Here is a 24,859-nt window from a genome sequence, read left to right as displayed (position 1 = left end):
TCGACTTATTAGTGCAGGTTCCATGCTTCAATGTTGTTCGCTGCGACAGTTGAACTAAACCAAGGCGCTTATACCATCATAGCCACATTGTTTCGGATTTCATATGCATTTGCCTAGAAAGCGCTTTACTCGTAATCAGTAGTAACTGCATCTTATGCCAAAGCAAAGTAAAGAAACGTTGCATTCCTAAAATTAGACACTGTCTCTATTGATGTCTTGTTGAGGTACAATCATTTTGGTCAATTCCTTCGTTCTTACACAAATCTGATTCTTGACAGTTAACTAGAAAGTGTGGATCGTTTGCTGTGTTTGTGTCTCCATTGTTGCCTTTTAAGTCATTATCAGAAGCAGAATAATTGGAAGTCTTGTAATTATTTGGCAATGTTTCTTCCCTTTCAGTAAAGTTGCTCGGTTCCTTGGCTTGGTTTTCGGTTGGTGGATGCATAGATTCACCAAATCTTTGTGTAAAAGACCCCACACTTGAAGTATCATCGTCTTCAACTGTTACCCACTCTCGAAAGTCAATAGGGGATGGCAACTTAGTACAAAACACATCCTTAAGGTTCTTAATAAACCCTTCATTGAAAGGATTTTTCTTCTTTTCGTATCTATACCTGAAGTTTTCATAAGTTGTCTGCAACATAAGAAAAGAAATAGAATACTTTTAGGGTATAGAAGCTGATCTGCCATCGTTAGTAAACAGCTCTAAGAATGTAACCTGGTTTGTGGCTATGAGATAGAAATGGAAAACACTAAGCCCGCCAACGAACCAAACAGATATGAAGCAGTATACCACAAGCATAACCGATATCACGTCTTTTGATACACTATCCAAAATGCTCCCATTTTGGCGAATTATATCAATCAATGCAAACGTGAAAACGTATATGCACAAGAGCGTAGATGATGTCACGAATAGGATGAAGTATCGATAATTGCGCTGCAAATCCAGTAAACATGGTTTACAACCCTTAAAAAAATGGTTACAACCCTTAACTCTGCAATATAGCAGTGATAAATTTGAACCATTTACGGGTGATTTGGGTTATACTTCGCCTCATGTCAAGCAGATAAAAACAGTCTATTAATCATAAAAAGTGTTTTGATCCGGGCTTATTTTGAGCAGTTAACAAACACCCGTATTGTAAAACCTATAAGCATAATTGAGCGAAGAAAAACGTAGGTGGACTTACAACTCCTATACACTGACCTACCCACGGGCAGTGGTGATCAAAGCGTTGAACACAATTATTACAAATGGAGCAATGAGAAGCACGAGGGGGGCGGTAGAGCATGCAAGTGTCGCAGTATTTTACTTTAATCGTGTGACCATTAACGAGCATATCTTTAATTCTTGGTATCCTTAGGCTCAATGGGGTACCATTTAGCCAATCAAACGATTGTGACCGATAGTTGAAAGACTCTTCACATTCAGGTGGTCGTTTGTTCCTACGAATTATTCCAGGATTTCTTGCCGACGTCAAGAAGAGAAAGTTAAGAACCTGCTTAATTACATAGAGATAATCAATTCATATACATTGGGGTCAAAGCAGATTGATAATGAGAAAGGCCAGAGAACGTACCACAAGTGTGAGGACGATTCCACCAGCTAGTACCGCATACTCAAACACGTTATTTCCATCTTTTTGGGCACCGAGTAATGCTTTTATGCAGAAGGTTATCCCAGGAGCTCCGATAAGGAATGTTGATAATAGAATTGAGGCAGCATCTGGACCAAAAATCAATCTACCTCCACAAAAGAATTTCTGCCAACCAAATGTAAACCGTTGAAGCACGATCGTTACACGATATTTACATAACCATACTGAGATTTAGGACAAACCAACAAGAGAATGTTTATAACTCTACTGCAGTCTACATATGTAACAATATGTTCTTCAAATATGTTCCAAGTCTACTTTGACTCACAATAGTCAAATGTTGACTTTCTTAAAAATGTTGTAGATATATAGCCTATGAATCTAACCAAAACAAATGTGTTGAAAGCATGATAATTTTCAGAATTCAGAGTTATATGTTCCTCAAAGAGACATAAACGTCTGCTGTGACTCATGAGAGTCAAACATTGACTTTTCTGTAACAATCTTAAAAAATCTATAATTGTCATCCAAGAAGTGATGAAAACTTGAAAACTCTATAGCTAAAATATGATATCAATTGAAGGTTTATCATATAAACATAAGTATTCTATATATAGTTTTGCATGCCTCTCCAAATTTTCATGTTCATTACAATCTTAAATATCATATATTAACTTTTTCATACAAGAACATATTGCAAGTAAACCAAGATTTTAATACATAAACTGATAAAACTATATTTTGATTATAAAATAATGATAACTCTTTATCATTTGGTAGATCCATGTCCATGACCAATTTCGGGTTCACTTTAATTCAAAATCCTACTCTTCCATCCCATCAAAAGTGTCCAGTTTTAAATATTTAAAATCTTTCTCTTGCATTTTTGACCTTAAATATTTTTATTTTTATTGAATAATATTTGATGAAAGTTATATGAGTTGATAGAGGTTTTAGATATATTTTCATTAAGTATAACTTTCTATCAAATATTATGTTATGCAATAAAAAATATGTAGGGTCAAAGTTACAAAAGTTAGACTTTAACAATTCAAAACTGGAAACTTTTAATGAGACGGATGAATATGCAAAGAATGGTAACGGATCATTCTAGCTCATCCAAAACAGTTGCATGTAATCAAATACAATGAAATAGACTAATTAACGATTTAAGCAACACCCAGACCACATAATAATATAACAAAAGGAAAAATGGAACTCACATTACGACCTTTCCAAACTTGATAAAGCCTCTTCCTCTGATTAGTTTTTTTGGATGTAGAAAGGGAATTCTGATTATCGAATTCCCTCATATCTCTTTGGCTAATAATTTTTACCAACCCATTCAAATTCAAACTCAAAATTCCAAATCTAGATTTTAAAGAAATAACAGATATTTATCGTAAACAAATAAATTAAAAGAAAAAGGGGAGATAGATATATAGATAGATTGATAGGGGGAGTTTGTATATGTGTTGTTTTTGAAGGAAGAACAGAACACAATATATGCTTAATTAATTTCTTCCTTTTTCTCTGCCTCCCTCTATCTATTCTCTCTATGTATCTGTCTCTCCCTTAATTTGTTTCTAATTTGTATATATCTATCTTCTATATTAATATATATATATCTTGATCTGTATATCTATATCTCTACTCTTCCCGTTTTTAATGTCGATCAAGACTTATACCCTCACCTATCCATTCATCTTGTTATCTCTCAATCTCCCAAAGGGAAAACTTTTTGGTTGTTCTTTTCCTCTTTCCAAATCCCATGTTTTTAGCACTTTTGTGGGTTATGTAAATTGCATGCATGTCATGTATATATGGAACGTAAAATGCATCCATTTATCTATAATAGGAATGGCGCGCGACACCTAATATATAATGGTTAAAAGAAGAAAAATGAAATAATAAGTTACTTGTGTTTCTATATGTAACTATGTAACCTGGCCTTTCTAGTAATATATAATTACTTTGCTGTTAAAAAAACAAAAAACTACCACGGGTTGGCCGGGTTGCTCGAGGAGAAAATAATGTAAATGTTATACTAGCTGTGGGAAGAATATATATATAGGAACAAAAGTTGGAACATTCGCCGTACGAAGCTCTGCATTGTTAGCCAAAGACAAAGAGAGAGCATGCTGCATGACAATGAAGTTGCAACTGTATTATATATGTAAACAACAACATTAATTTGTGGGTAAATCCGTCCAAATTCAAAACATAATATATAGTATCATATTATTCTTTTCATACATGTTTCATTCAGAAACACGATATAATCATTTTTTCGTTCATGTACACTATACTACTACAGTATTGACTAATTTGATATATAGTTTCATAAAATGCATATATCTGATATTTGATGATTTCCTCTATTAGATTTTTGAAGTAAAATAGTGTATTGAAAACTCAATTCGAAATTTGACGTTTGAATATTGATCTGATATGGCGGAAGAGAAGAAGAATAGACCAAAAAGACAGTATCAGGTCTGGAAAGGAAGCAATGTAAGTTCTTGTAACCTTTACTTTATGTTAAACCTGTATCAATTGTTACTGGAAATTGTTCTTTGCACAATAAAACTATTGATAAATTTTATTCAAAATTAGTTGTACATTATTGTTCTAAAAAGTTTTGTGTTAATCTGGCAAGATATTTGAAACTATTTTCCTTAACAGATGAAGTATTGAACTTTGTTACTAGTTAAGTTTCAGTATGATTTTTGTATGGGAACACACATGTAGCTTACTACTTTGTGTTTCTTACTCATACAATTTTATGGTTATAAATGAGTAGCTTTTTCTTATTCAAATCTCTATTTCAGAGATTCTTATGTGGAGGAAGATTAATCTTCGGTCCCGACATCGCTTCTCTGTTGTTCTCCTTGCTCCTGGTTGCAGGCCCCGCGGTAACTTTCTGTTTCAAAGTCCATAACATCATAAGTCATAACAAGAAAGATGTTGGTGGTTATTGGTATTTAGTGTTAATTGTTGCAGCATCTCTCACTTGTTTGGTAAGTACATTGATATTATGCTGTGTTTAAATTCTAGATTATTATTATCTGACATAATTATTTACGTTGTCGTACAGGATATAATATTTTTCTTCATGACGGCTAGTAGAGACCCTGGTATAGTGCCACGAAATACCTCACCACCTGACCCTGACGAAACAAATGAAATGAACACCCCTTCAATGGAATGGATCCATGGAAGAACTCCTCATTTGAGATTGCCAAGATCAAAAGATGTTATTGTCAACGGTCACACTGTGAAAGTCAAATATTGTGACACATGTATGCTCTATCGTCCTCCACGAGCCTCTCATTGCTCTCTCTGCAACAATTGTGTTCAGAGATTTGACCATCATTGTCCATGGGTCGGTCAGTGCATTGGACTAGTAAGTTAACATACCGCAACAAAAGGGTCTGTTTCGTCTGTAATTTTCAACACTTATAAGTTAATGGTTTTCCTTTTTTGTGTGAATATAGCGTAACTATCGATACTTCTACATGTTTATATCAACCTCAACTATATTGTGCATGTATGTGTTCACATTCTCATGGGTCAACTTACATCAACAAAGCCAAGGGGACACCATTTGGAAGGCTATGTCAAGAGAAATATTGTCAGATTTTCTTATAGTTTACTGCTTCATTGCAGTTTGGTTTGTGGGTGGCCTAACAGTCTTTCATTTCTATCTCATTTGCTCTAATCAGGTAATCTTAGATGAAATGTTAGGATGAAAAAGTATTAGCTTGTAAAAGAAATATGATATCAGTAGATACTTTATAAAATATATTTTAAGGTTTTGTAATTCTATATTTCTATATGTATGCAGACAACATATGAAAACTTTCGCTATCGATATGATAAGAAGGAGAATCCATATCACAAGGGGGTAAAACAGAACCTTATAGAAGTCTTTTTTTCAAGGATCCCTCCTTCACTAAATGATTTCAGGGCATATATACATGAGGAAGACAGTTTAGTGATGGACTGCGCAAGTCTAAATCTCGAGGATCCTCCAAAGGAAAAAATTGACATGGAATCTGGAACTTCCTTTGCAGAAGCAAGTGGCATTTCACTTCCTCAAATCTTACAAAATTTACACAATGACTACTCAGAGGAGAACACGAGAAGTAAGTTAGGAAATGGGGCAACGGATACTCTCCTTTCTCCTTTTCTTTTTGAAACAAACGATGTAGCTCCTGATTTGGCCATAGAAAAGAGGCCCGAAGATGGTACTAATGAAGAAGAGAGCACGGAAATTAAGATGGGGGGTGGGACACAACCCGATTGTCTCCCTTCTCCATTTATTTTTGAAACAAACGGTGCAGCTCCTGATTTGGTCATAGAAAACAAGAAGCCCGATAATGGTACTAATGAAGAATCTATAACTCTTGCAATTCACACCATTCATCAAATATAGAGGTAGCCCATTTCACTATTTTGTTCACTTGTTAACTTATAACTATATTCAATCAGGATGAATATCTATCAAGGTTCCTAATTGCTTCATATATGGTCCATATGGTCATATGAATGAAGGGTCATGGATACAAAAGATATATAATAAGAAGAGAGGAAAAAGTAATGCTACATTGGGTTCCATATATGAAACCAAATACAACTATCATAAGAACTGATGGTATTATTCATATGTCTTGCAGGTTTGGGCCATTTGGCATTCAAATTATTCTTTAGCATTACTAATCCAAGTATTTCACGTTTGAAATGGCTTTCTTGGGTGGTTTAATGCTTGCGTTCCGACTGTAAGTACTAAGTCATTTGTATATGTATGTATGATAATGTGATTTTGAAATTACGCGTGTCGTGGTCACTATATACTACCAGAAAGAATGAGAAACATGTCTTTTGACACTAAAAATAATCAGAAGATGGTTTTGCACTTGTGATTTCTATGTTTAATTTTGACCCATCTTTCTGTCATTCCATTTATCTCCATCTTTTCTTTAGTGTTCTTGATGCTTTCGTTTCTTTTCTACTTCAAAAATTAGAATCAATCGATTGTTAGATCATAAGCGTTCATATTTTTACATTTTAAAACGTCAACAATAATATATGCCCAAGGGCCAAGTCACGAGCCAGTCAACGCTAAACCAAGGTCCAAAACTCGCAAGTCAAACTTTCACTTTCCAGTCAATAATAAATATACACATCATCCGGCATTCAAAACAAAAATCACAGAGTAATAATGCATATGAATGATTTTCGGTCCTACACGTATATATATTTAAAAATTTAGTATGACATATACTCATATCCTCCGTATTATTATTATATCAGTGGTTAAGTTATACTTTTAATGGGAGAAATTGCATAAAATTTATCTTTTTTTAATTTTATAATTTAATAACCGACCATATCGTATACCAACATTGAATCTTTAACGCCATTTGTTACTTGTTAGTATATCAGATTTGTTACATTTATTATTGATAAACCGCACATTTAGCTAAGTGTGATTCAATTAGAAATAGATACATCTTTTTAAAGTTGATAAATAAAACTTGGTTTTGCTAAACGAAGCTTTTAGGTCTTTTGTTAAGGTGCATTAAATAATTGTACACTTATCATAAAATTCAGTGATTTTGATATGGAAACGTATAACTTTTTTATGCACGTTAAGTGCATTTTCCATAAAACTTTTATTAACTTAACACAACTTCCCGAAATAATTCGAAGTTTATAATAGTTGCTTTCACTAAGATGTGGTTCGGGCCTTCGGGGAATCTTTCGCTTTAAAAGATTATTCAATATAATTTTCATCATGATTCATGAATAAGAGGCAAGCATCTTGTAGAAAGAAATTGAAGATATACTTTCTTTCTATATTATTGACTAACCAACTTACCAAATCTTATTCGAATTCAAAGTTAAATGGTATTTAAAAATGCAAGCATTTTAAGATAGTGGTTTTCACCATGAGAGCCTGGTCTGATAAGACGTATTTTTTTAATACATTTAACTTACTAATATACAAAAGTATTTAATCAACCATTATGGCATAATCACACGTATTCAAGCGAAGTTGTATGGAAATAAAGTTTCATTACAAGTGGTGATATGAAAGTGGTGTCAGTTATTTGGTGGACCACGCTTTTTTTTATTTTTAATTTAAAGTGTATTCTAACCTACTCGTGCTCATAAATTACACGTATATTTAGGATGAAACTTAGGACTCTCGAAAAATCTCAATTAATCCACCCTATAAATGTGAAAAGTGAAACTCTACGATAATTTTATGTCCACCATGATTCATTGTCGTTGATTCTGTCACATTTTATGAATATATAACATATTATTTAAAGATAACGTTTAAAATAACTCAAACAATTAATCACTGGCAGAACTACATGGGAAGAAGGGGTAGCCGGGGCTATGGGTCTGTTAAATTTTTGTAGTACAAATTTTCTGAAAAAATGATGTATTTTTTATTGGTGATACGGGTAAAATAAATATGGGATACCGATCAGTGTAACTAATTTTAAACTTTTGAAATATTTTCTTATCAATATAACTTATAAAGATGTATTTGTGCAAATAAATGAGAAATAAACAGGATCAAAAGTGAAAAAACTCATTAAACTCATTCAAAATAGAATAAACCCTTTTAAAAAAAGTTAAAAATCACAATAATATAGACGTTATCGTTACTTTACATCGATACGAGGCTAGTGAAAAAATTTGTGCTACGGGTCAAATTTGATCCTGATTACCACTGCAACTATATACTTTAATAAATGAAATGGTTGTACATGGGATTTAGCCCAACTAGACATTTAATGTCTCTTATGTCTTTCAGTCAAATGTTGGTCACAGGTTCAAAACCTTTAAAAGGCATATTGGGAAGTCTTTGCCAATGAGGTGGAGCAATTGGGGTTTTCTCTAGTATTAGCTAGTTTCCTCCAGAACGGTAGTGAGACTTCCACCGCCAGTCATGCCCTCGGATTAACTGTGCTGGTGATGTGGTCGATCTCAACCGGACGATGAAGAGGCATGCCACTGAGTCCAATCACCACTGTTGTTCAAAAAAAATGGTTGTGAATAGTAACTCGCCTGCGTGCTGAGTTACTATTCGTCCATGTTATAATCCGCACCATTATTCGGATTTTGCCAAATCACATCCCGTTCAGGTTTTATAATATGAGTTACTTCTTGGTTTTTTCCATATATATTTTCCTTTTGTTTTTACAAATAATTATATTGAAAATGTTTATTTTTTTTGGTAACAATATTTTGATTTTACCACATTGAATCCCTTTCAGGTTTAAAATTACGGTTACTTCTAGGTTTTTAACATATTTTTTTTCTTTTGGGTTTTCAAATAGTATATGAAAACTATTTTTTTGTGGTATTGTCTTTGAATAAATATTTATTTCATATGTCAAAAACTTTAACAACCATATATAGCGTCGCGACACATCATCAATAACAAAACATAATCGTTTCCAGTTTTCTAAACAATATATTAAAAACTTTTTTTTTTGGTATTGTCTTTGAATAAGTATATACTTTATATGTTAAAGATTTAGCAAACATAAATCATCAATAACAAAAAGTAATCAAACTGATTGAAACCATGCAACACGCAGACGGAAACTATTTTGGTTTTGCCCTTAAATAAATATATATTTGATATGATAAACTTTTAAACAAATATATCCATAAAAAAATGTTTGTTAATTCAACTTAACTATAATAAATAACACAATCGTTTCAACACGACAAATGATGCCCCGTAATGTGAAGCTGAGAATTTCTTAGTTTAATTAATAATATCTTAGTTGTTAGAAACAGTTACTTGTTCATATAAACTACCAACAAATTTCTTGTGTGACTTGCTTTAACAACCATTGTATAGTTTCTATATAATTTAATATTTAATGTTTGAAGTGAATGTAATGGATAAAGACATGTTGGTTGATACATGGGGGCACCTATTGATAATTTGATATGGGTCAACCCATCCACCCACCCACCCAATTGATGAGACCCCATCCCACCCTCAAACCTCATGAGTCATGACGCGTATAAACCGCGTTACCAATTGAATGACAACAAAAGTCGGAATCGTCAATTCAATTTTTATTATAATTTAATCCACTCCGCGTTTTTTCTATATCCCGACAAAGATTAAACAAATACCAACGTTAACATCTATGTTTTTGTAAACACTAATATTGTTATCATATTACGGAGTAATTATTATTAAAAGATCTCTAAGTTTGTTTCGACTCAAAGTGATTGTATCGTATATATCATCAAATAATTGAATTTTTAACCGTGACAACATCAGTACTATAACTGGAATGATTGGATCGAAGAACTCTTTATCGAGAGAATGAATCTGCCATCATCGTTCTTCTTCTTTGTGTGGCTTGTTTTCTTTGCTAGACTAGTTGATAATTGAAGATATGCCATGTCGGGATGCTCTTTTCATTCTGTTGATAATATTGTTCTTTACAATTTTGCTACATGCATGTTTTCCTTTATATTTAGTTGTGTTCAAGTCATGGTATATTAAAATTAAAATAAAAACTAAATTGAAAGATCGTCGGTATAACCATATATACAATCATGAAAGTACCCAAACTTTCCAACTTGGTCACCACTCAACTATTAACAAATTATGAGATTAGCATGCTTTAAAATTAAGCATTTTCGAAACCTCAACTAAAAGAAAAAGGAAAGACACATCTCCAAAATTAAGAAAGAATCCAGGTTATTGTCGTATGTATGTCGTCCGTGGCTAACTAACCGGCGTATATGTATTCACATACAAATTTTAGCCATTTATCTGTTATTGTGTTTAAATAAAAAACTAATAATTATGTAAAGCCATATGCTCTCATTATTATAAATGCTCTTAAGATGTCATCTTAATAATACTTTAAAGTTACATTCTTATAATAACACATGTAATTCAATAATAAATTTCTTTCATTTAAAATTCGTGTAATAATTTTTTTTTATATATATTAATAAGAACTAGCATGGTACCCGCGCAATGCAACAGTAGTTGTGGCGCCGACGTTGTAATGGTGTGGCCGGTTGTTGTTGGTGGAGACTAGGGATGCCATCGAGTCGAGCTTTTTTCAAGCAAATCGAGCTCGAGCTATTATCAAGCCCGAGCCGAAATTCAGGCTCGAAATAATTATCGAGTCGAGCTCGAGCTTTACATAGCTCGGCTCGAATACTTATAAAGCTTTTCGAGCATTTAATATATTTTGTATATATATTTTCGATAGCACAAATTGTATATATATTTTCGAGCTTTCAATAGCATAAATTGTATTGTATATATATTTTCAAGCTTTTCGAGTCGAGTTTCAAGCCGAACTTGAGCCATGTTTATAGACACAAGCCAAACTCGAGCCTTTTTCAAGCGGAGCTCGAGCCATATTATAGGTACAATGAGTTGAGCCCGTGCCTACAACGATGTGGCGTCGAGTGGTGTAAATAATTTAAAAGTAACTGATGTAACTGATTAATGAAAATATTTTTTAAAAAAAAGTTTGATAGTGCCATTTAATCATCAATGTTAAGTGGTAGTGTATGTGAAAATTTTTAAGGTGTGTTAAGTAAAAATATATTACATATTTTTAAAATATTACATATTTTTAAACACTTTTAAAAATAAAGTGTTTTATATAATATAGTATAAATAGTATAGATATTGGAGTAGAAGGTTATTTTGGAATTGTATATCATTTTTTTTAGGGTTTTGTAATATAAGTAGACTAGTTGTATATAATAAAATTTAAGAGTGATATTTTTATATGAAAGATACATAAATTGTTAATGCATGTTAATGACAGTTTTTTTATTTAAAAAAAAAGGTTTTTTATTACGAGTATAATTTTTAGTATCTGTGTAAATTGTATCCTTATATGTTGAATGTTGATGATAAAAAATGATTGAGACAAATATACTTGCCTTAAAAGTGTAATCCATTCTTCCCAAAAATAAAAAATGATTGGAGGAATTTTATTTACGACGGAAAAAGAAAAAGCAGAGGGTAAAAAGAAAAAAAAGGAGCGGTAAAAACGGAAGCAAGGAATTTGATAAACCGATGACGTCCGAAAGGCAAGGTCGTATATAAATAAACCACCCTTTCCTCTCTTTTCTCTTTCCATCTTGAACCAAAACCCACCACCCCCATTTCCTTCCTTTTCCTTTCCGTCCATCATTACAATTTTTACCAACCAAACACAACCCCCCCTATTTTCTTTTTCTATATATCTCTCTCTATATTTTATATATATATATATATATATTTCTGAATATAAATTAATTAGTTTGAAAAATGGCCGATCAGCTAACCGATGACCAGATCTCCGAGTTTAAGGAAGCTTTCAGTCTATTCGATAAGGATGGCGATGGTATACATATATATATTATTTCATTACATGCTTTTCTGATTTTATGTGTTACATTCGAGCTTATATTTCTCATGATTTGTGTTTGATTTGATGTATTTCCATCTGATTTTTAAGAAATCTTATATCTATATTGTTAGCTGTATTAATTAATATGTTTATACTATCTGTTATGTGCGAATTTGCTAGTCAACGTGGCTTTTGTTATTTTATCCATTTAAAAGCTGTTTTGTACACATATGTGTGTGTAAATTGTAATTAAAACTTTTTCGTTCTATATCTTATATTCATTTGTTTGCTGCATATATAATAAATAAAAATTGAGGCTATGGAGGAAAACATAGGAAGGATCCTCATGCTGATTTGGCATATATTCCAAGTTTTTTCAATAATAATTTTTATTAAAGTATAATAGGAGGAAGTGTGTATACATGTGTTCAATTTTACAATACCGTATATTTTATTTTTTTTTAAGTATCTTCTATACGTGGTATTATCAATTTTTACTATTTGAGATATCTGACCTCGTATAACTTGTAAACTAACTGGTGACATGGCTATTTAAACTCTGTCATGTTACCAAAATTGCTAGTTAGTCGATGAATTCATCACTGGATACTTCATATAGCAATTAAATGAAACTTTGATGCATATACGAAACCAAGTTCGAAAGTATGAGACATTTGATAGTGTTTTTGTGAAGTTGGACATATTAGGAATACTTTGCCCTTTGAACTGGAAGAGTACTTAATGTTACGATTAGAAGGTCCAGGTCCCTACTTGCCGCGTTTATGATCTTATCCACTAGTGTATTTTTAGGAAATGCACATGGTGACAAAATTAGATTCCAATCGTTGTTTTTTTGAATTAAGTATTTGTTTTTTATTTTTAAAAGGAATAGTTATGGTCTCCTAGTTGACCGGCCTTGTGATTCTCGTTATAGAATGTAGTGCCCAACAGTTTAGGGATGTCACCGTGTGGTTGACGATTGAATTCAATCGCTTAATTTTAGTATTTTGGAGATTCGATATCTAAGAGTACCATACGTTTTGCTTAAGAAACATTCTATGTGCTCTTTTAAGGTACTTATGTCATCTTCTTTTAATATCATTTTGATGATATCCAATCAAGTTTTGTTATAGGTGTTGGCCCAGGCAGAAATTGTAGGACATTGATTATTGGAAATAGCCTGATAGGTCTCGGTTTTTGTAATTATCTCTAGTATGTCAAACTGCACAAATATAATACAAAATTGTGCTAATTTAGTAGTAGTAATTTACTGTTAAATGGAACAAGTTTTTTGTTAAATTTTTTAACAATATAGTTTTTCTTCCCTTTTAAATTGATATTTCATATAATATAGTAATATAATTAAATTTTTATAGAATCTCTCAGGTGTCAATTGGGAATTGGCATACCTGAATAGATAATGATAATGATGGTCGTGCTTACATTAAATTCTAGCAGGTGATATGGTAAAGATAACAATCAGAATTTAAGAGTGATAGCATGTTAGCTGTTGAAAAGTCAGAGTTGTGGAAGTCATAGACTATAGCTATTGTAAATTGACCTCAAAAAACCAAAAATCTTATGAGTCAAATCAGATTAATGAGTATTTAAGTGTCCCTTGACTTCTTTCCATTGCATGTCTCTCTTCTCATATGTGTTGTGTTTCATAGCTTACGGGTCTGATTGGACTGTTTTATGGGTGTAAAGAGGGTAGAACTCACCCAAGTTATAATCTTGCTTGTTGAAACTACAAGCACCTAGAAATTGATCCCCTAGAGTATCCACTCAGCTAGCCTTTCACACAATCATGCCGACTATAGTAGGTACCTTATCGACCCTTAGGGTTGTATACGTTGCCTCTCTTGTGGGAAGTTGGACAACCTAAACCAGGTGTCCCCTTGTATGATTGTCTACCTCACCTTTATATGGGGGCTTGCACCTTTTGGTTGCAAAATCTTGGTAGGTCTTTTCATACCGTTACTTGTCTATCAATGGAATGTCTATCAATAATTTTACATATTCATCTACTCACCTACATGCTAGGTCTTTTCATACTTTTACTTGTTAGGTCTAGATGATGATTATTGGCATCGAATCATGGTGAGTATTTGTACTAACGAACCTTACCTAAACAGAATCTGTTCTATAGGCTCGTACCTCTGTATTCTTGCTTCCTAGGAAGACAGGATATTTCTACTCAATTGATAATAGTTTATTTGGTTATAAGTTGACTGCATCTTGAGGATCCATGTACAGAGTAGAATGTTTGAGACTTAAAGCAACACAGATGTACTGGTCTGACATGAATGCTTGCGAACTAGAAGACTTTTTGTCAGATTAGTTAGGTGTTTTCACTGTTCAATATTCTAAGTTGGGTGAATCATGCAACATTAATATAGAAAAGACATGAAACCTGCTTTTAAGATCGTATTGATTATTGATTAGTCCCAGTTTATTGGATATTTGGATTCCATGTTACAAGGATACTACATTGATATCAGCCTACCAAGTGCACATTGGATGTATGTGCATCATTGGGCATGACTGGATATGTACCTGGCGTGCCCCTTTATTATTACTCCATATTTTTTTAACAAAATATGCATGTGAGAGGTACAGCATGGCGTGTTTCTGTAAATGATTAAAGGGTTGAGATACTTAGACAGTTGGACCTTTTAGTATAATGGACATCGGACAATGATTGATATAATGCATACCACAAATAATTTGACATTCTGTTTTCCACCTGACTTTACTTCATTTTATATTCTTGTTTATCAGTACTTGTTTGCATTTGAGCACGTTGAGCGTGTTTTTGTTTGTTTTTTATGTTTACCTTTTTTCAGCATATCCTTGGATGAGTGTTTTCGGGTGGATTTAAGTGTCTCAATGATGTTGATTTGTTATCTTGCCCATAAATAATCATGTGAACGACATGCAGGTTGTATCACTACAAAGGAACTCGGAACCGTAATGAGATCACTTGGCCAAAATCCTACAGAAGCTGAACTTCAGGACATGATCAATGAAGTGGATGCCGATGGTAATGGAACCATCGACTTCCCAGAGTTTCTAAACCTGATGGCAAGGAAGATGAAGGACACAGACTCGGAGGAGGAATTGAAAGAGGCATTCAGAGTGTTTGACAAGGACCAGAACGGCTTCATTTCTGCTGCTGAGCTGCGTCACGTGATGACAAACCTTGGGGAGAAGCTTACTGATGAAGAAGTTGATGAGATGATCCGAGAAGCGGATGTTGATGGTGATGGGCAAATCAACTACGAGGAGTTTGTTAAGGTTATGATGGCCAAGTAATAGGTGTGTTGGTAGTGGTCAGTATCTAGTTGTCAATTGGTTTGGGGCTGCTATGGATCCTTTAATATCTCTTTCTTGTTTAAATTATTATGTATTTGTGATGACAAGTGTTTCTTTTTCTTCATTGTAATTCTGCTTATGGTTTCATCTCATTATTAGCTGCATTGGCCATTATCTAAATAACCCTTTCATTGGGGTAAGTGGCCTTTCATTTTCAGGAAATCATTACCTTTCAAGTGTTAACCCTTATCAACACAAGTGTTAACCCTTATCAACACTCTTGAAAGATGCATAGATTATTTGAATATTGTGTTATTTAGCCAGATAGTTTTGTGAATTGTAAGTTGCAACTGAAAACACCTAATGGTAATTTATTTTGTAAAGGAGAATGAGGTGATTCGTTTCTATTGAATGAAAAATCAGATTGGGATATACGTTGTCTTAGAAATTGTCCAATGCTCGACGTTAATGCTGATTTTAACTTTTTTTTGCATCGTAATCCAAGGTGAAACAATTGTAGAGTCAAGGAAATAGCCAAGATGAAAAACCAAAGTTATTGGGTTCAGATTGGACAATGTAAGGTTAATGGATTTTCTATTGTTTTCTAGGAACTAGGAAGTAGGAAGTATCTTAATTAATTCTTAATAATGATGTGACGGTATAAAATTGGGTTGTGATGTAATAGTTATAAAACTTATGTAATCTTTTATATAAATAAAGCAACATTGTGATGACATCAATACTTTTTTAAAAAATCTTATTTAACTTTTTCTTATTAATTATTTATTTTTTTATCTAACTAATTTATGACATCATATTTGAATTTTAATTTTTAGTCCCTTCATTTAAAAGTTTTTAAAAATATCAAGCCTAATATAAAATAAGCCTAATATATAATAACATATTTTTAGTGATGTAGTAAAAGTTGAATCTTCTCTTTTCATTATAGCAACATTGATAACTTGCGATAAAAATATAAACATTTTTACCTTACGGGTTTTTCTATGCTTCATTGTGATAATAAACATGCATTTACGAAATTTGTTTAGAATACCCGGATTGAACTGGGGTTAATTAGTATTACACCCCACCTTAGGCGGAATCGTAGGATATGACGAAAAGATATAACAATAGCACATGGAATTTGTAATAGAGTTATACAAAATGAAATCAAAATAAATGTAATTCCCACAAGCGGGATAAGTCTAGGCAACACGCCTCAAATAGCAAAAGATATAACAAATAGCAAATAGAGTTCAATGATTAAATGCAACTAGGAGTCCATGAAAGATCTCTTTATTAGTCTTCCTAAAGTCTTTATGCTCAATCTCCTTATGCATTGTTATTACCTGAATATGAATGCTCGAAAATGTCAACATAATGTTGGTGAGTTTGTAGGTTTACAGGAATACAAATGAATTCGATGTGCATGATAAATGAGGTTTGGACAATAGTGTAAATATAAACATGTAGCAGCCTGTATGCAATCCAAATACTGATCAATGTCATCATAGTTATCCAAAAACACAATCCCCATCACTCCTGCCAACAACTCAATCACATCACTCCTGCCAACAACTCAATCACACACTGTAATACCAACAACTACCTGTTGGAGTATATAGTTGGTCGATAGATTTCAAATAGTCTTCAATAGATATCAACAGACATCTATTGCATCATAGAATCAACACAAACAAGCTAGCATACACATTTCATAATTACACGTATTTGCCAAGAAAACAAACAAGTTTTGGCACAACTAGTAAAGAAATGAAAAGTGTTTTGAGCATCATTTTCCTCCAAACAAATAAAATAAAAAGGGGCCACGAAACTCACCTCAATCAGCAAGCAGTTGTGCAAAAGTCCAAAAGATCACTAGAATCTACACAACATATACATGTACAAGTTACAATTATGGATATGGTCAATAACCGTCCATTGTAACCCGCATTTGAGGATATACATATATGGCTACTTTCAAAATATTCACAACTGATTTGTCATGTATTATTAAGTTACAAGTCACATAACTTAATATAGTGTATTTGTTTTAATGATATACCATTGGTTTCTACAAGTTCATATTCACTGAAATTTTTGGTAACTTTATCTATTTTTTATTAGAACGAAACGAAAAATTCAAGATTTCAAATCTTAACCACTGTAACCTTATAGAGTTATACACTTACATGAGTTTTTACTTAATTTATTTCACACGTTAACTATTTTTAAAAATTCCATAATCACATACTAGTCAGAAAATTCACTGTTTGCGCGCAGAAAAGTTTTATAAAAGTTAAGGGCCTTCGAAGCTTCAAAAAAAATCCAAATTTTTACTGTACACTCTTAACATCTTAAAAATGTTTCTGGAAAAAAATAATCTTCCAGTTCATAAAATCGACCAAGATATGACTATTTGAAGTCTACCTAAATCTGTTTGGAAAACTCAGCTTTGCGCAGTTTTGTTATAAAATTCGTTTGACAACCTTAAACTTCATATTTTTACATGAAACCAATTCCACCAGAAATTAGACTTCCTGAACTTAATTTTAGACACCAAAAACGTGACTTAACCATCTTTCATGACCAAGATACAACCTTTCAAAGTTAACAAACCGAATCTGTCCAGATTCTGAAATAACTCAACTTACTGTTTTAAGGACTATTACAACTAAATATTCATATATAAACTTTCAAATCTTTCCAACACCTGTTTACATCTGTTATTATGATTTACATGCCTTCATAATTGGATTTCTTTAGTTACATTAATTATTATGCTACATTAAATACTTAAATTTTTAACATTAATATGATTTATACTTCAAGCTTTTGACTTAACCTTAAAAAAACACCTTCATTCATTATTATAAATTTTGCCATAATATATATATTCATCAACATAGGTTACTTATAAATAAATATTAATAAATAAAAAGATATATATATATATATATATATATATATAAAGAAAAGATAAGTAATTTTACCGATCACTCCTTAGATACCTTGACCACATAAAATATAATTCTATAAGAATTTTAACCATAAATTTATATTAAAGTTCTTTAAAATAATAATGAGAATTATTTAAACTTACCAAAAATTCCATTGACAAAGTGGTGATTTCAAAATTGAATTTGTGATGGTATGGTCTTCTTTTTGTGTTCGGCGGCAGGAGAGAAAGCAAGCAAAAGTTTTGTTTTAGATTCTTGATAATTAAGATTGTTTATATTCTATATATCCTATATGTATATGGATAAGTGTTTGAATTGAGTTAGAATTAGTATAAATAAGTTATTATATTCAAGAATCATGTTGGGATACAATCCCTTTATAACCGAAAATTCCATGCTAATATATAGGATATTGTGTTGATATTAGTTTATGACCCATTTGCTTTCATTTAATTCTCTTAGTTATAAAACTGAGTCCATTATAAACAATTGGAAATAATGAAAAATGCAAAAATCTTTTTGTAATTGTTGGTCTATTATTCTGTTATGAGTTATGACTTTTATATCAAATATATTTAGATGAATATGACAATATCCGTGTTATTTTTACTTTTCATAGGATAAAATGAAGGAATGAATGAATGAATGAATACCGTGATAAACTTTATGTGGCATGAAATTCATGAAATTAGTTGGGCTTGAAAAAGTAAGCTTGAGAGCATAGTATAGGCCAGGGGAACATAATAATTGGGTGTAAAAAAGTTACAAAAATAATAAAATATAAAGAAATAAGAACCTATGAGTAGAACCACGTGGAGCCCAAACAAGTAAAAGGGGTTTGACGGGTGGGGGCATATTACGCACCCCCTGGCTCATTTTAGCACCAACGACCCACTCATCATCATCATCATCATCATCATCATTTTTGATCCCTCAATCACTCCTCCACTTCTTACTGTATTCACACATAGCAGCCAGCCAGCCAGTGTGTGTGACAATTTCATTTTACAAATTTATTTCAATCCAAAAAACTTGAGTTATTTGGATCAAAAGGTACATTATTGATAATGCATTTTGTTATCTGTATTTTCCTTTGTGTGTGTGTGTGTCTGTCTGTCTGTCTGATCTTTAAAATTTTGTATCTATAATACTGTAATAATAATAATGTTAATGTACTGTTGATTACTGTTTTGAGTAGCAGATTTAGTTTGTTAGTTATTTAGATGGAATTAATAATTATAAAATTTGTTCATTTCATTTTGTTAACACACATAATAGAAGATATATTGGAGTTTACTTCATTTTGTGACTTTTTTTCCAAGAAAATTTTCACTAGAGTTGACTTTTTTTTAACTTAATTTGCAGATCTACAATTCATTGCAACTACTTGATTTTTATTTTTACATAGAAATATTTAGAATTGACTCTCTTGTTGTTTTTAATGAGTAATGATATTGATATATCAGCCTAAAATTGTATGAACCTCATGGCTTAATATGATTTGAGTCACAAGAGAACAAATGTGCATCTATTGTTTGTATAATTGCATCTTGATTATTGAATCTTGGGTAGATTATGAATGTTCTCAATTCCATTCTAAATTTGCTATTATTAGTATTATTATTTATTAGTGATCTTTAATTGAATTGAATGTAGGCAGACTAGGCCTAGGCTAGACAATGAATGAGAGCGTTTGCATTTAAGTGGAAAAAAACAACCATCATTATGTAAATTAGGTAGCCGTCTACGAGACATTTAGTAGTTTAGTTAGTTATTTACCACGACAACAACCACCGTACCGAATCTCGTCATAAGCGGGGTATGGGGGAGGTGGGATGTAGACCGTCTCAAGGGTACATAGACTATTTACTCTCACCGAATATTTACTTTTTTGGAACTAGTTCTGTGAGAATCAATGTGCTATTACAATTATTCAAGTTTGATTCTGTTACAGTTTTTATATACTACATTCATTACTTGTTCTGATATCATCATGTATTCAATATGTTTGTATGTTGCTGCAAGCTCTTATAATAAGTGAAAAAACAACTTAAAAACATTCTTGCTGCAAAATTACAGGAAATGGAGACAGACGGAACAATTACATCTGACAACAGAAGCACCCACTGGTGTTACACATGCCGACAATTAGTCACTCTCATTAGACAAACCAAAGTTTGTTCTGAATGCAGAGGCGGGTTTGTTCAAGAACTTGAAAACATACTAACCATAAACACTAACACCGAAGAACAAAATCAAAACACCAGGTCAAGCATCATGGAAACCTTTGCAAACTTTTTCAGACGACAAGATACACAGCTCAATGGTTCCAACAGGGGAGACCACCAACAAGACATAGTCTCTGAAGATGACAACGATAATAGCATGTGGGGCCCTTGGCCTATTTATACAGGCGACATGCCCGTTAGGATCTCTAACAATGGTGGACTTTTTGAGCTTTTTAATGAGGTACTTGGGTTCAGGAGAGAAAACGGGGCGGATTTCTTTGTGGGACCAGGAGTCGAAGAATTCTTTGAACAATTTAATGTTCATGATCAAGAAGTTCCTCAACCAACTTCAAAACCGTTAATTGATATGATTCCTACTGTTACGGTTTCAAAGAAAGATACGCGGTCTGATTCCCATTGCGCTGTTTGTAAAGAGAAACTTATATTGGGTTCTAGTGCCAAGAAGTTACCCTGTAAACATCTATATCATTCAGGATGCATCGCCCCTTGGTTGGCCCAGGTAAATTCATGCCCAGTTTGCCGGCGTGAAGTGACTCCTAAGGGTGGCAGTAGCAGAAAGGGGAGTCGACTCCGTTTCTTGTGGCCTTTCAGGTCATGATCCCAGACACGTACTGTGCACACTTACTCTACCTTCCCTTTCAAAGAAACGATAGTTTTTCCGTTTTGTTTATTAATCACTTGTCCATCTACACAACTCAGTCATAAAGATCAATAAAAGTTGGTTATTAGTCATTTTATTTTATTTCCTGCATTCTAATGGTCTCAATGATGCTTTTCTTATGTGTGTGGTGTATGTGAGTTGGTATAATCGGGAAAAAAAATGTAAGAATAAATGAAAAAGTGGCATGTGAATTGGTCTAATCAGTAAAAAAAAAATTAATCGCTAAGAATAAAGTTGTAGACTTTGTTATAATAGTAAAACCGTATGGTTTGGATTAATTGAAAACGCTGACCTCTGTCTGGTCGATCTTCATCCGGTGCAAAAAACTTCGATTCATAGAATTTGAAAGCAACCTCTCTACATATGAAGAGGTAAGATACATATGCATTTTAACTTCTTTTATACACCGTCGAGTTATTGAAACATAAAACTTATAAAAGACGCGGTAAGTAATAATATTGGAGGAAAACTGTATACCTACATGGCTACATGTAATAGAAATCTAGTGAATTTAATAGATATAAAATGCAACAAAATCCATGTTTTCTAAAAAGATTTTGTTACGAGGTTTTTTTAATATAACTTTTAAAAGATTTTTTTTCCTGAAAAAAAAAAAGAAAAAAAAAAGAAAGTTGAACTCTTTGTTTATTATTTCTTTTATATCATGTGAGGATAAAATATCAATGAAGATCTAATCATGTTGTCTTAATCGGCCCTTCACTTAAAACCTAATAAAAGGAAAAACCCCTAAGGGCGCGTTTGATTCGCGGAATGTTTTTAGAAAGAATGGAATCTTTCAAAGGAATTGGAATCTGAAGGAATGGAATTTGACGGAATGTTTTTGATTTTTTAAAGATTCAAGTGAGGGACGGAATGAAATTCCTTCCTCCATCCCCAAGGAATGGAGATTCCATCAAATGAGGGAATGTTAACATTCCAACGGAATGTGATTCCTCTATCTTTAACCAACCAAACACACTAAGGAATGGAATTGAATTCCAATTCCATCAGATTCCATCAAATTCTGTGAACCAAACACGACCTAATAGTCTGTACAAATACACAATAATATATTAGGAAAAACTTTGCCCCCTTAAACTCGAATCTGAATTTTTCTAAATTTAAGACCTCATAAAAAAACTTTCCTTGTCACTAGGCTATTAACTCGAACACTTTAACTAACAGAGAATCACATCATATCATATAATTATGAACAATATTTTTAATATTGTACAATGTTTTGTAATTATTTCCAAACTTAAATAATCATATGTTTATGGGTAATTAATCACCTTTCATGAACAAATAATGATTTATTATACGTAGTTATCAAATTGTATGCTGTGATGATGTATGATGGATTGATGGATGATCTTTGGAAGAAAAATTATCGAAACTATTCAAATAGAAAGCTACAAACAAATTCAAAATTAAACTCACTAGTTCAAGAGAAACAGGTTCCATTTTAAATGTCCAAAAAGGAATCCTTGTGATCTCGAAATTATATAAGTTATTCAAATACAAATGTTGTACATAAAACCGATTCTTTTGAATATTTCCCTTATAAAGTACATTACGAAAAATGATGTACATAAACTTGTAGTCTAAAGATATTATGTGTGTTTCAAATTCGCTGCTTCAGTGATATATATGTGATGTTTGGTGAAGCAAAGATAGAGGATCTAAGCTCACATCTACAGAGTCAGGCAGCAGCGCAATTCAAAACACCAACCTTGGTTATGTCGTGTCAAAGACTGAACCACCAAGCGTGGCTCAGGATGATGAAGATGTTAACCAGACTGATGTCGAGCCCAACACTACAAAAAAATTTCCTTTGTTCACGCTTGGTTATAGAAAATGTAAAAAAATTTATTAATTTAATCGCATCTAAAAATATGTAGAAAAAAAGTTACATTTGAAATTGTGAATAAATTTTAAACATCATTATTTTTTTACACTTATAAAAATGTTAACACTTAAAAGTGTGAACAATTATCAAATATTTTCACACTTAAAAGTGTGAAAGTCAACTTGTAACACATAATTTCTTCATACTCTCCATGTGTGAAGAAATTGGGTGTTGCAAATTAACTTTCACACTTTTAAGTGTGAACAATTGGTATATTTTTACACATTTGGAAGTGTGAACTTTTATTTTCCATATATATAAGTGTGTAAATATTGTAAATTTTTAAAATTTTTCACACTTTTAAACGTAAATTATTTTTACACACTTTTAAGTGTGATTAAATTAACCTATTTTTTCACACTTTTTAAATATATGAAAAAACAAATGTGAGCAAATGACATATTTGTTGTAGTGCAAGGACATTGAGCTGGTGATGACACAAGCAGGCGTGTCAAGATCGAAGGTTGTGAAGGCTCTGAAGGCTGCAGATGAAGACATAGTTTTTGCAATTATGAAACTCAGGGGCGGTACCACATGGGGGGCAAAGTTTAGATTTTGTCATGTAATTTCAAATTTTTTATCGATTTTAAAAAAATTCTTATAGGTTTTTAACATTTTGACCCCTTTTATATTTATATTTCAATAATTTTTTAATTCTGCTCTTTCTAGGATTTTTTTCTGTACCGCCTTTAATGAAACTTAGGCCTCTCCCAACGGTATGTCACCACCTTGTCACTAGTTCGTCATCAGGTGACACCGTTATTACCAATATGTCTTCAGTTTGTCACGTGAAAACTCGTCGCAGCAGAGAATAGAAGGAGACGAGAGATGTGGTTTGAGGTGGGGACCAAATTACCAGGAACCATACATGCTAAATTCTTTTTTTAAAGGAGTTTCTTTTTTGATTTTCTCCGAACTGAAATACATGCATTATGTCTATAATAGTATAATTGAGAATAGTTGTATATAGAAGAGAACGGACACGGAGGTAAGCAGGTTGACCAAAATAGTTTTTCTCTTATCATTGTTTTTTACCTTTTTTTTTTTTTTTACAATATTTGTGTGTTTTTGGTTTTTTTTTTAGGGTTTAGTGCGCGCAAACTATGTCCAAAAAGTTATAGTGTGCATGAACTAACGTTTTTGTTTATTGTATGCATAAACTTAGTAAAAATGTTTAAATCATGCAATGTGTATACGTGGCAGCCCATATGAGCTGCCACATGTAAAAAAAATAAAATTAAACAGGCCACGTGTAAGGTTTTTATTGGTCGGTCACAAAAAATTACATGATATAAATTTTTTTACTAAGTTTATGCATACAATAAACAAAAACGTTAGTTGATGCACACTATAACTTTTTAGGCATAGTTAGTTGCATTCCGTCATACTAAACCCTTTTTTTATCATTGTTTTTTACTTTGCTTTTATTTTCTACTTGTACAACAAAAAAAAATCATTATTGTGTTTTCTATTATTAATACCAAGTATTTTTTTTTTAATAAATATGTTTTATTTGAGTTTGATATAAGTAAATGGAAATAATAAAATATGTAAGGAAAAAGTGATGAAGAGGTAAGGAAGATCAATGTATTGTCGGCAAAAGTGTGTCACGAGATTGAAAAAATAGGAAAAGATGATGTGACAGTAAAGAAAAAGTGGTGACATTGTCACTCTTGGGAGGGGCCTTACAAGGTCGGAGTAATTATCTTTAGCTATAGTGTATGTTGGAGATCAGCGCTAGCTAAA

General features: G+C 32.3%; 4 protein-coding genes across 4 annotated transcripts; 3 read left to right on the top strand and 1 right to left on the bottom strand.

The window, feature by feature from the left end:
• Positions 1 to 205: 205 nt before the first annotated feature.
• LOC122594302 (probable protein S-acyltransferase 3) lies at positions 206 to 2,956 on the bottom strand. Its single transcript, XM_043766778.1, has 5 exons — positions 2,825 to 2,956; positions 1,584 to 1,766; positions 1,194 to 1,502; positions 719 to 940; positions 206 to 634 (listed from the first exon to the last, which is right to left on the bottom strand). Exons 1-5 carry the CDS (start codon positions 2,912 to 2,914, stop codon positions 206 to 208), a joined length of 1,233 nt encoding a protein of 410 aa, XP_043622713.1. The 5' UTR covers positions 2,915 to 2,956.
• A 1,096-nt stretch (positions 2,957 to 4,052) lies between these two features.
• LOC122592043 (probable protein S-acyltransferase 4) lies at positions 4,053 to 6,036 on the top strand. Its single transcript, XM_043764256.1, has 5 exons — positions 4,053 to 4,112; positions 4,430 to 4,618; positions 4,696 to 5,004; positions 5,096 to 5,323; positions 5,446 to 6,036. The coding sequence occupies exons 1-5, from the start codon at positions 4,053 to 4,055 to the stop codon at positions 6,034 to 6,036; spliced, it is 1,377 nt and encodes a 458-aa protein (XP_043620191.1).
• Positions 6,037 to 11,766: 5,730 nt separating this feature from the next.
• LOC122593504 (calmodulin-7) lies at positions 11,767 to 15,458 on the top strand. Its single transcript, XM_043765923.1, has 2 exons — positions 11,767 to 12,013; positions 14,961 to 15,458. Exons 1-2 carry the CDS (start codon positions 11,938 to 11,940, stop codon positions 15,332 to 15,334), a joined length of 450 nt encoding a protein of 149 aa, XP_043621858.1. The 5' UTR covers positions 11,767 to 11,937; the 3' UTR covers positions 15,335 to 15,458.
• Positions 15,459 to 19,167: 3,709 nt separating this feature from the next.
• On the top strand, positions 19,168 to 21,285 carry LOC122593503 (probable E3 ubiquitin-protein ligase RHC1A). Its single transcript, XM_043765922.1, has 2 exons — positions 19,168 to 19,347; positions 20,374 to 21,285. The coding sequence occupies exon 2, from the start codon at positions 20,377 to 20,379 to the stop codon at positions 21,139 to 21,141; it is 765 nt and encodes a 254-aa protein (XP_043621857.1). The 5' UTR covers positions 19,168 to 19,347; positions 20,374 to 20,376; the 3' UTR covers positions 21,142 to 21,285.
• The last annotated feature ends 3,574 nt before the right edge of the window (positions 21,286 to 24,859 follow it).

This window comes from Erigeron canadensis, chromosome 3 (genome assembly GCF_010389155.1).
Source record: "Erigeron canadensis isolate Cc75 chromosome 3, C_canadensis_v1, whole genome shotgun sequence".
NCBI lineage: Eukaryota > Viridiplantae > Streptophyta > Magnoliopsida > Asterales > Asteraceae > Erigeron > Erigeron canadensis.
This window is presented reverse-complemented; position numbering and strand designations above follow the sequence as displayed.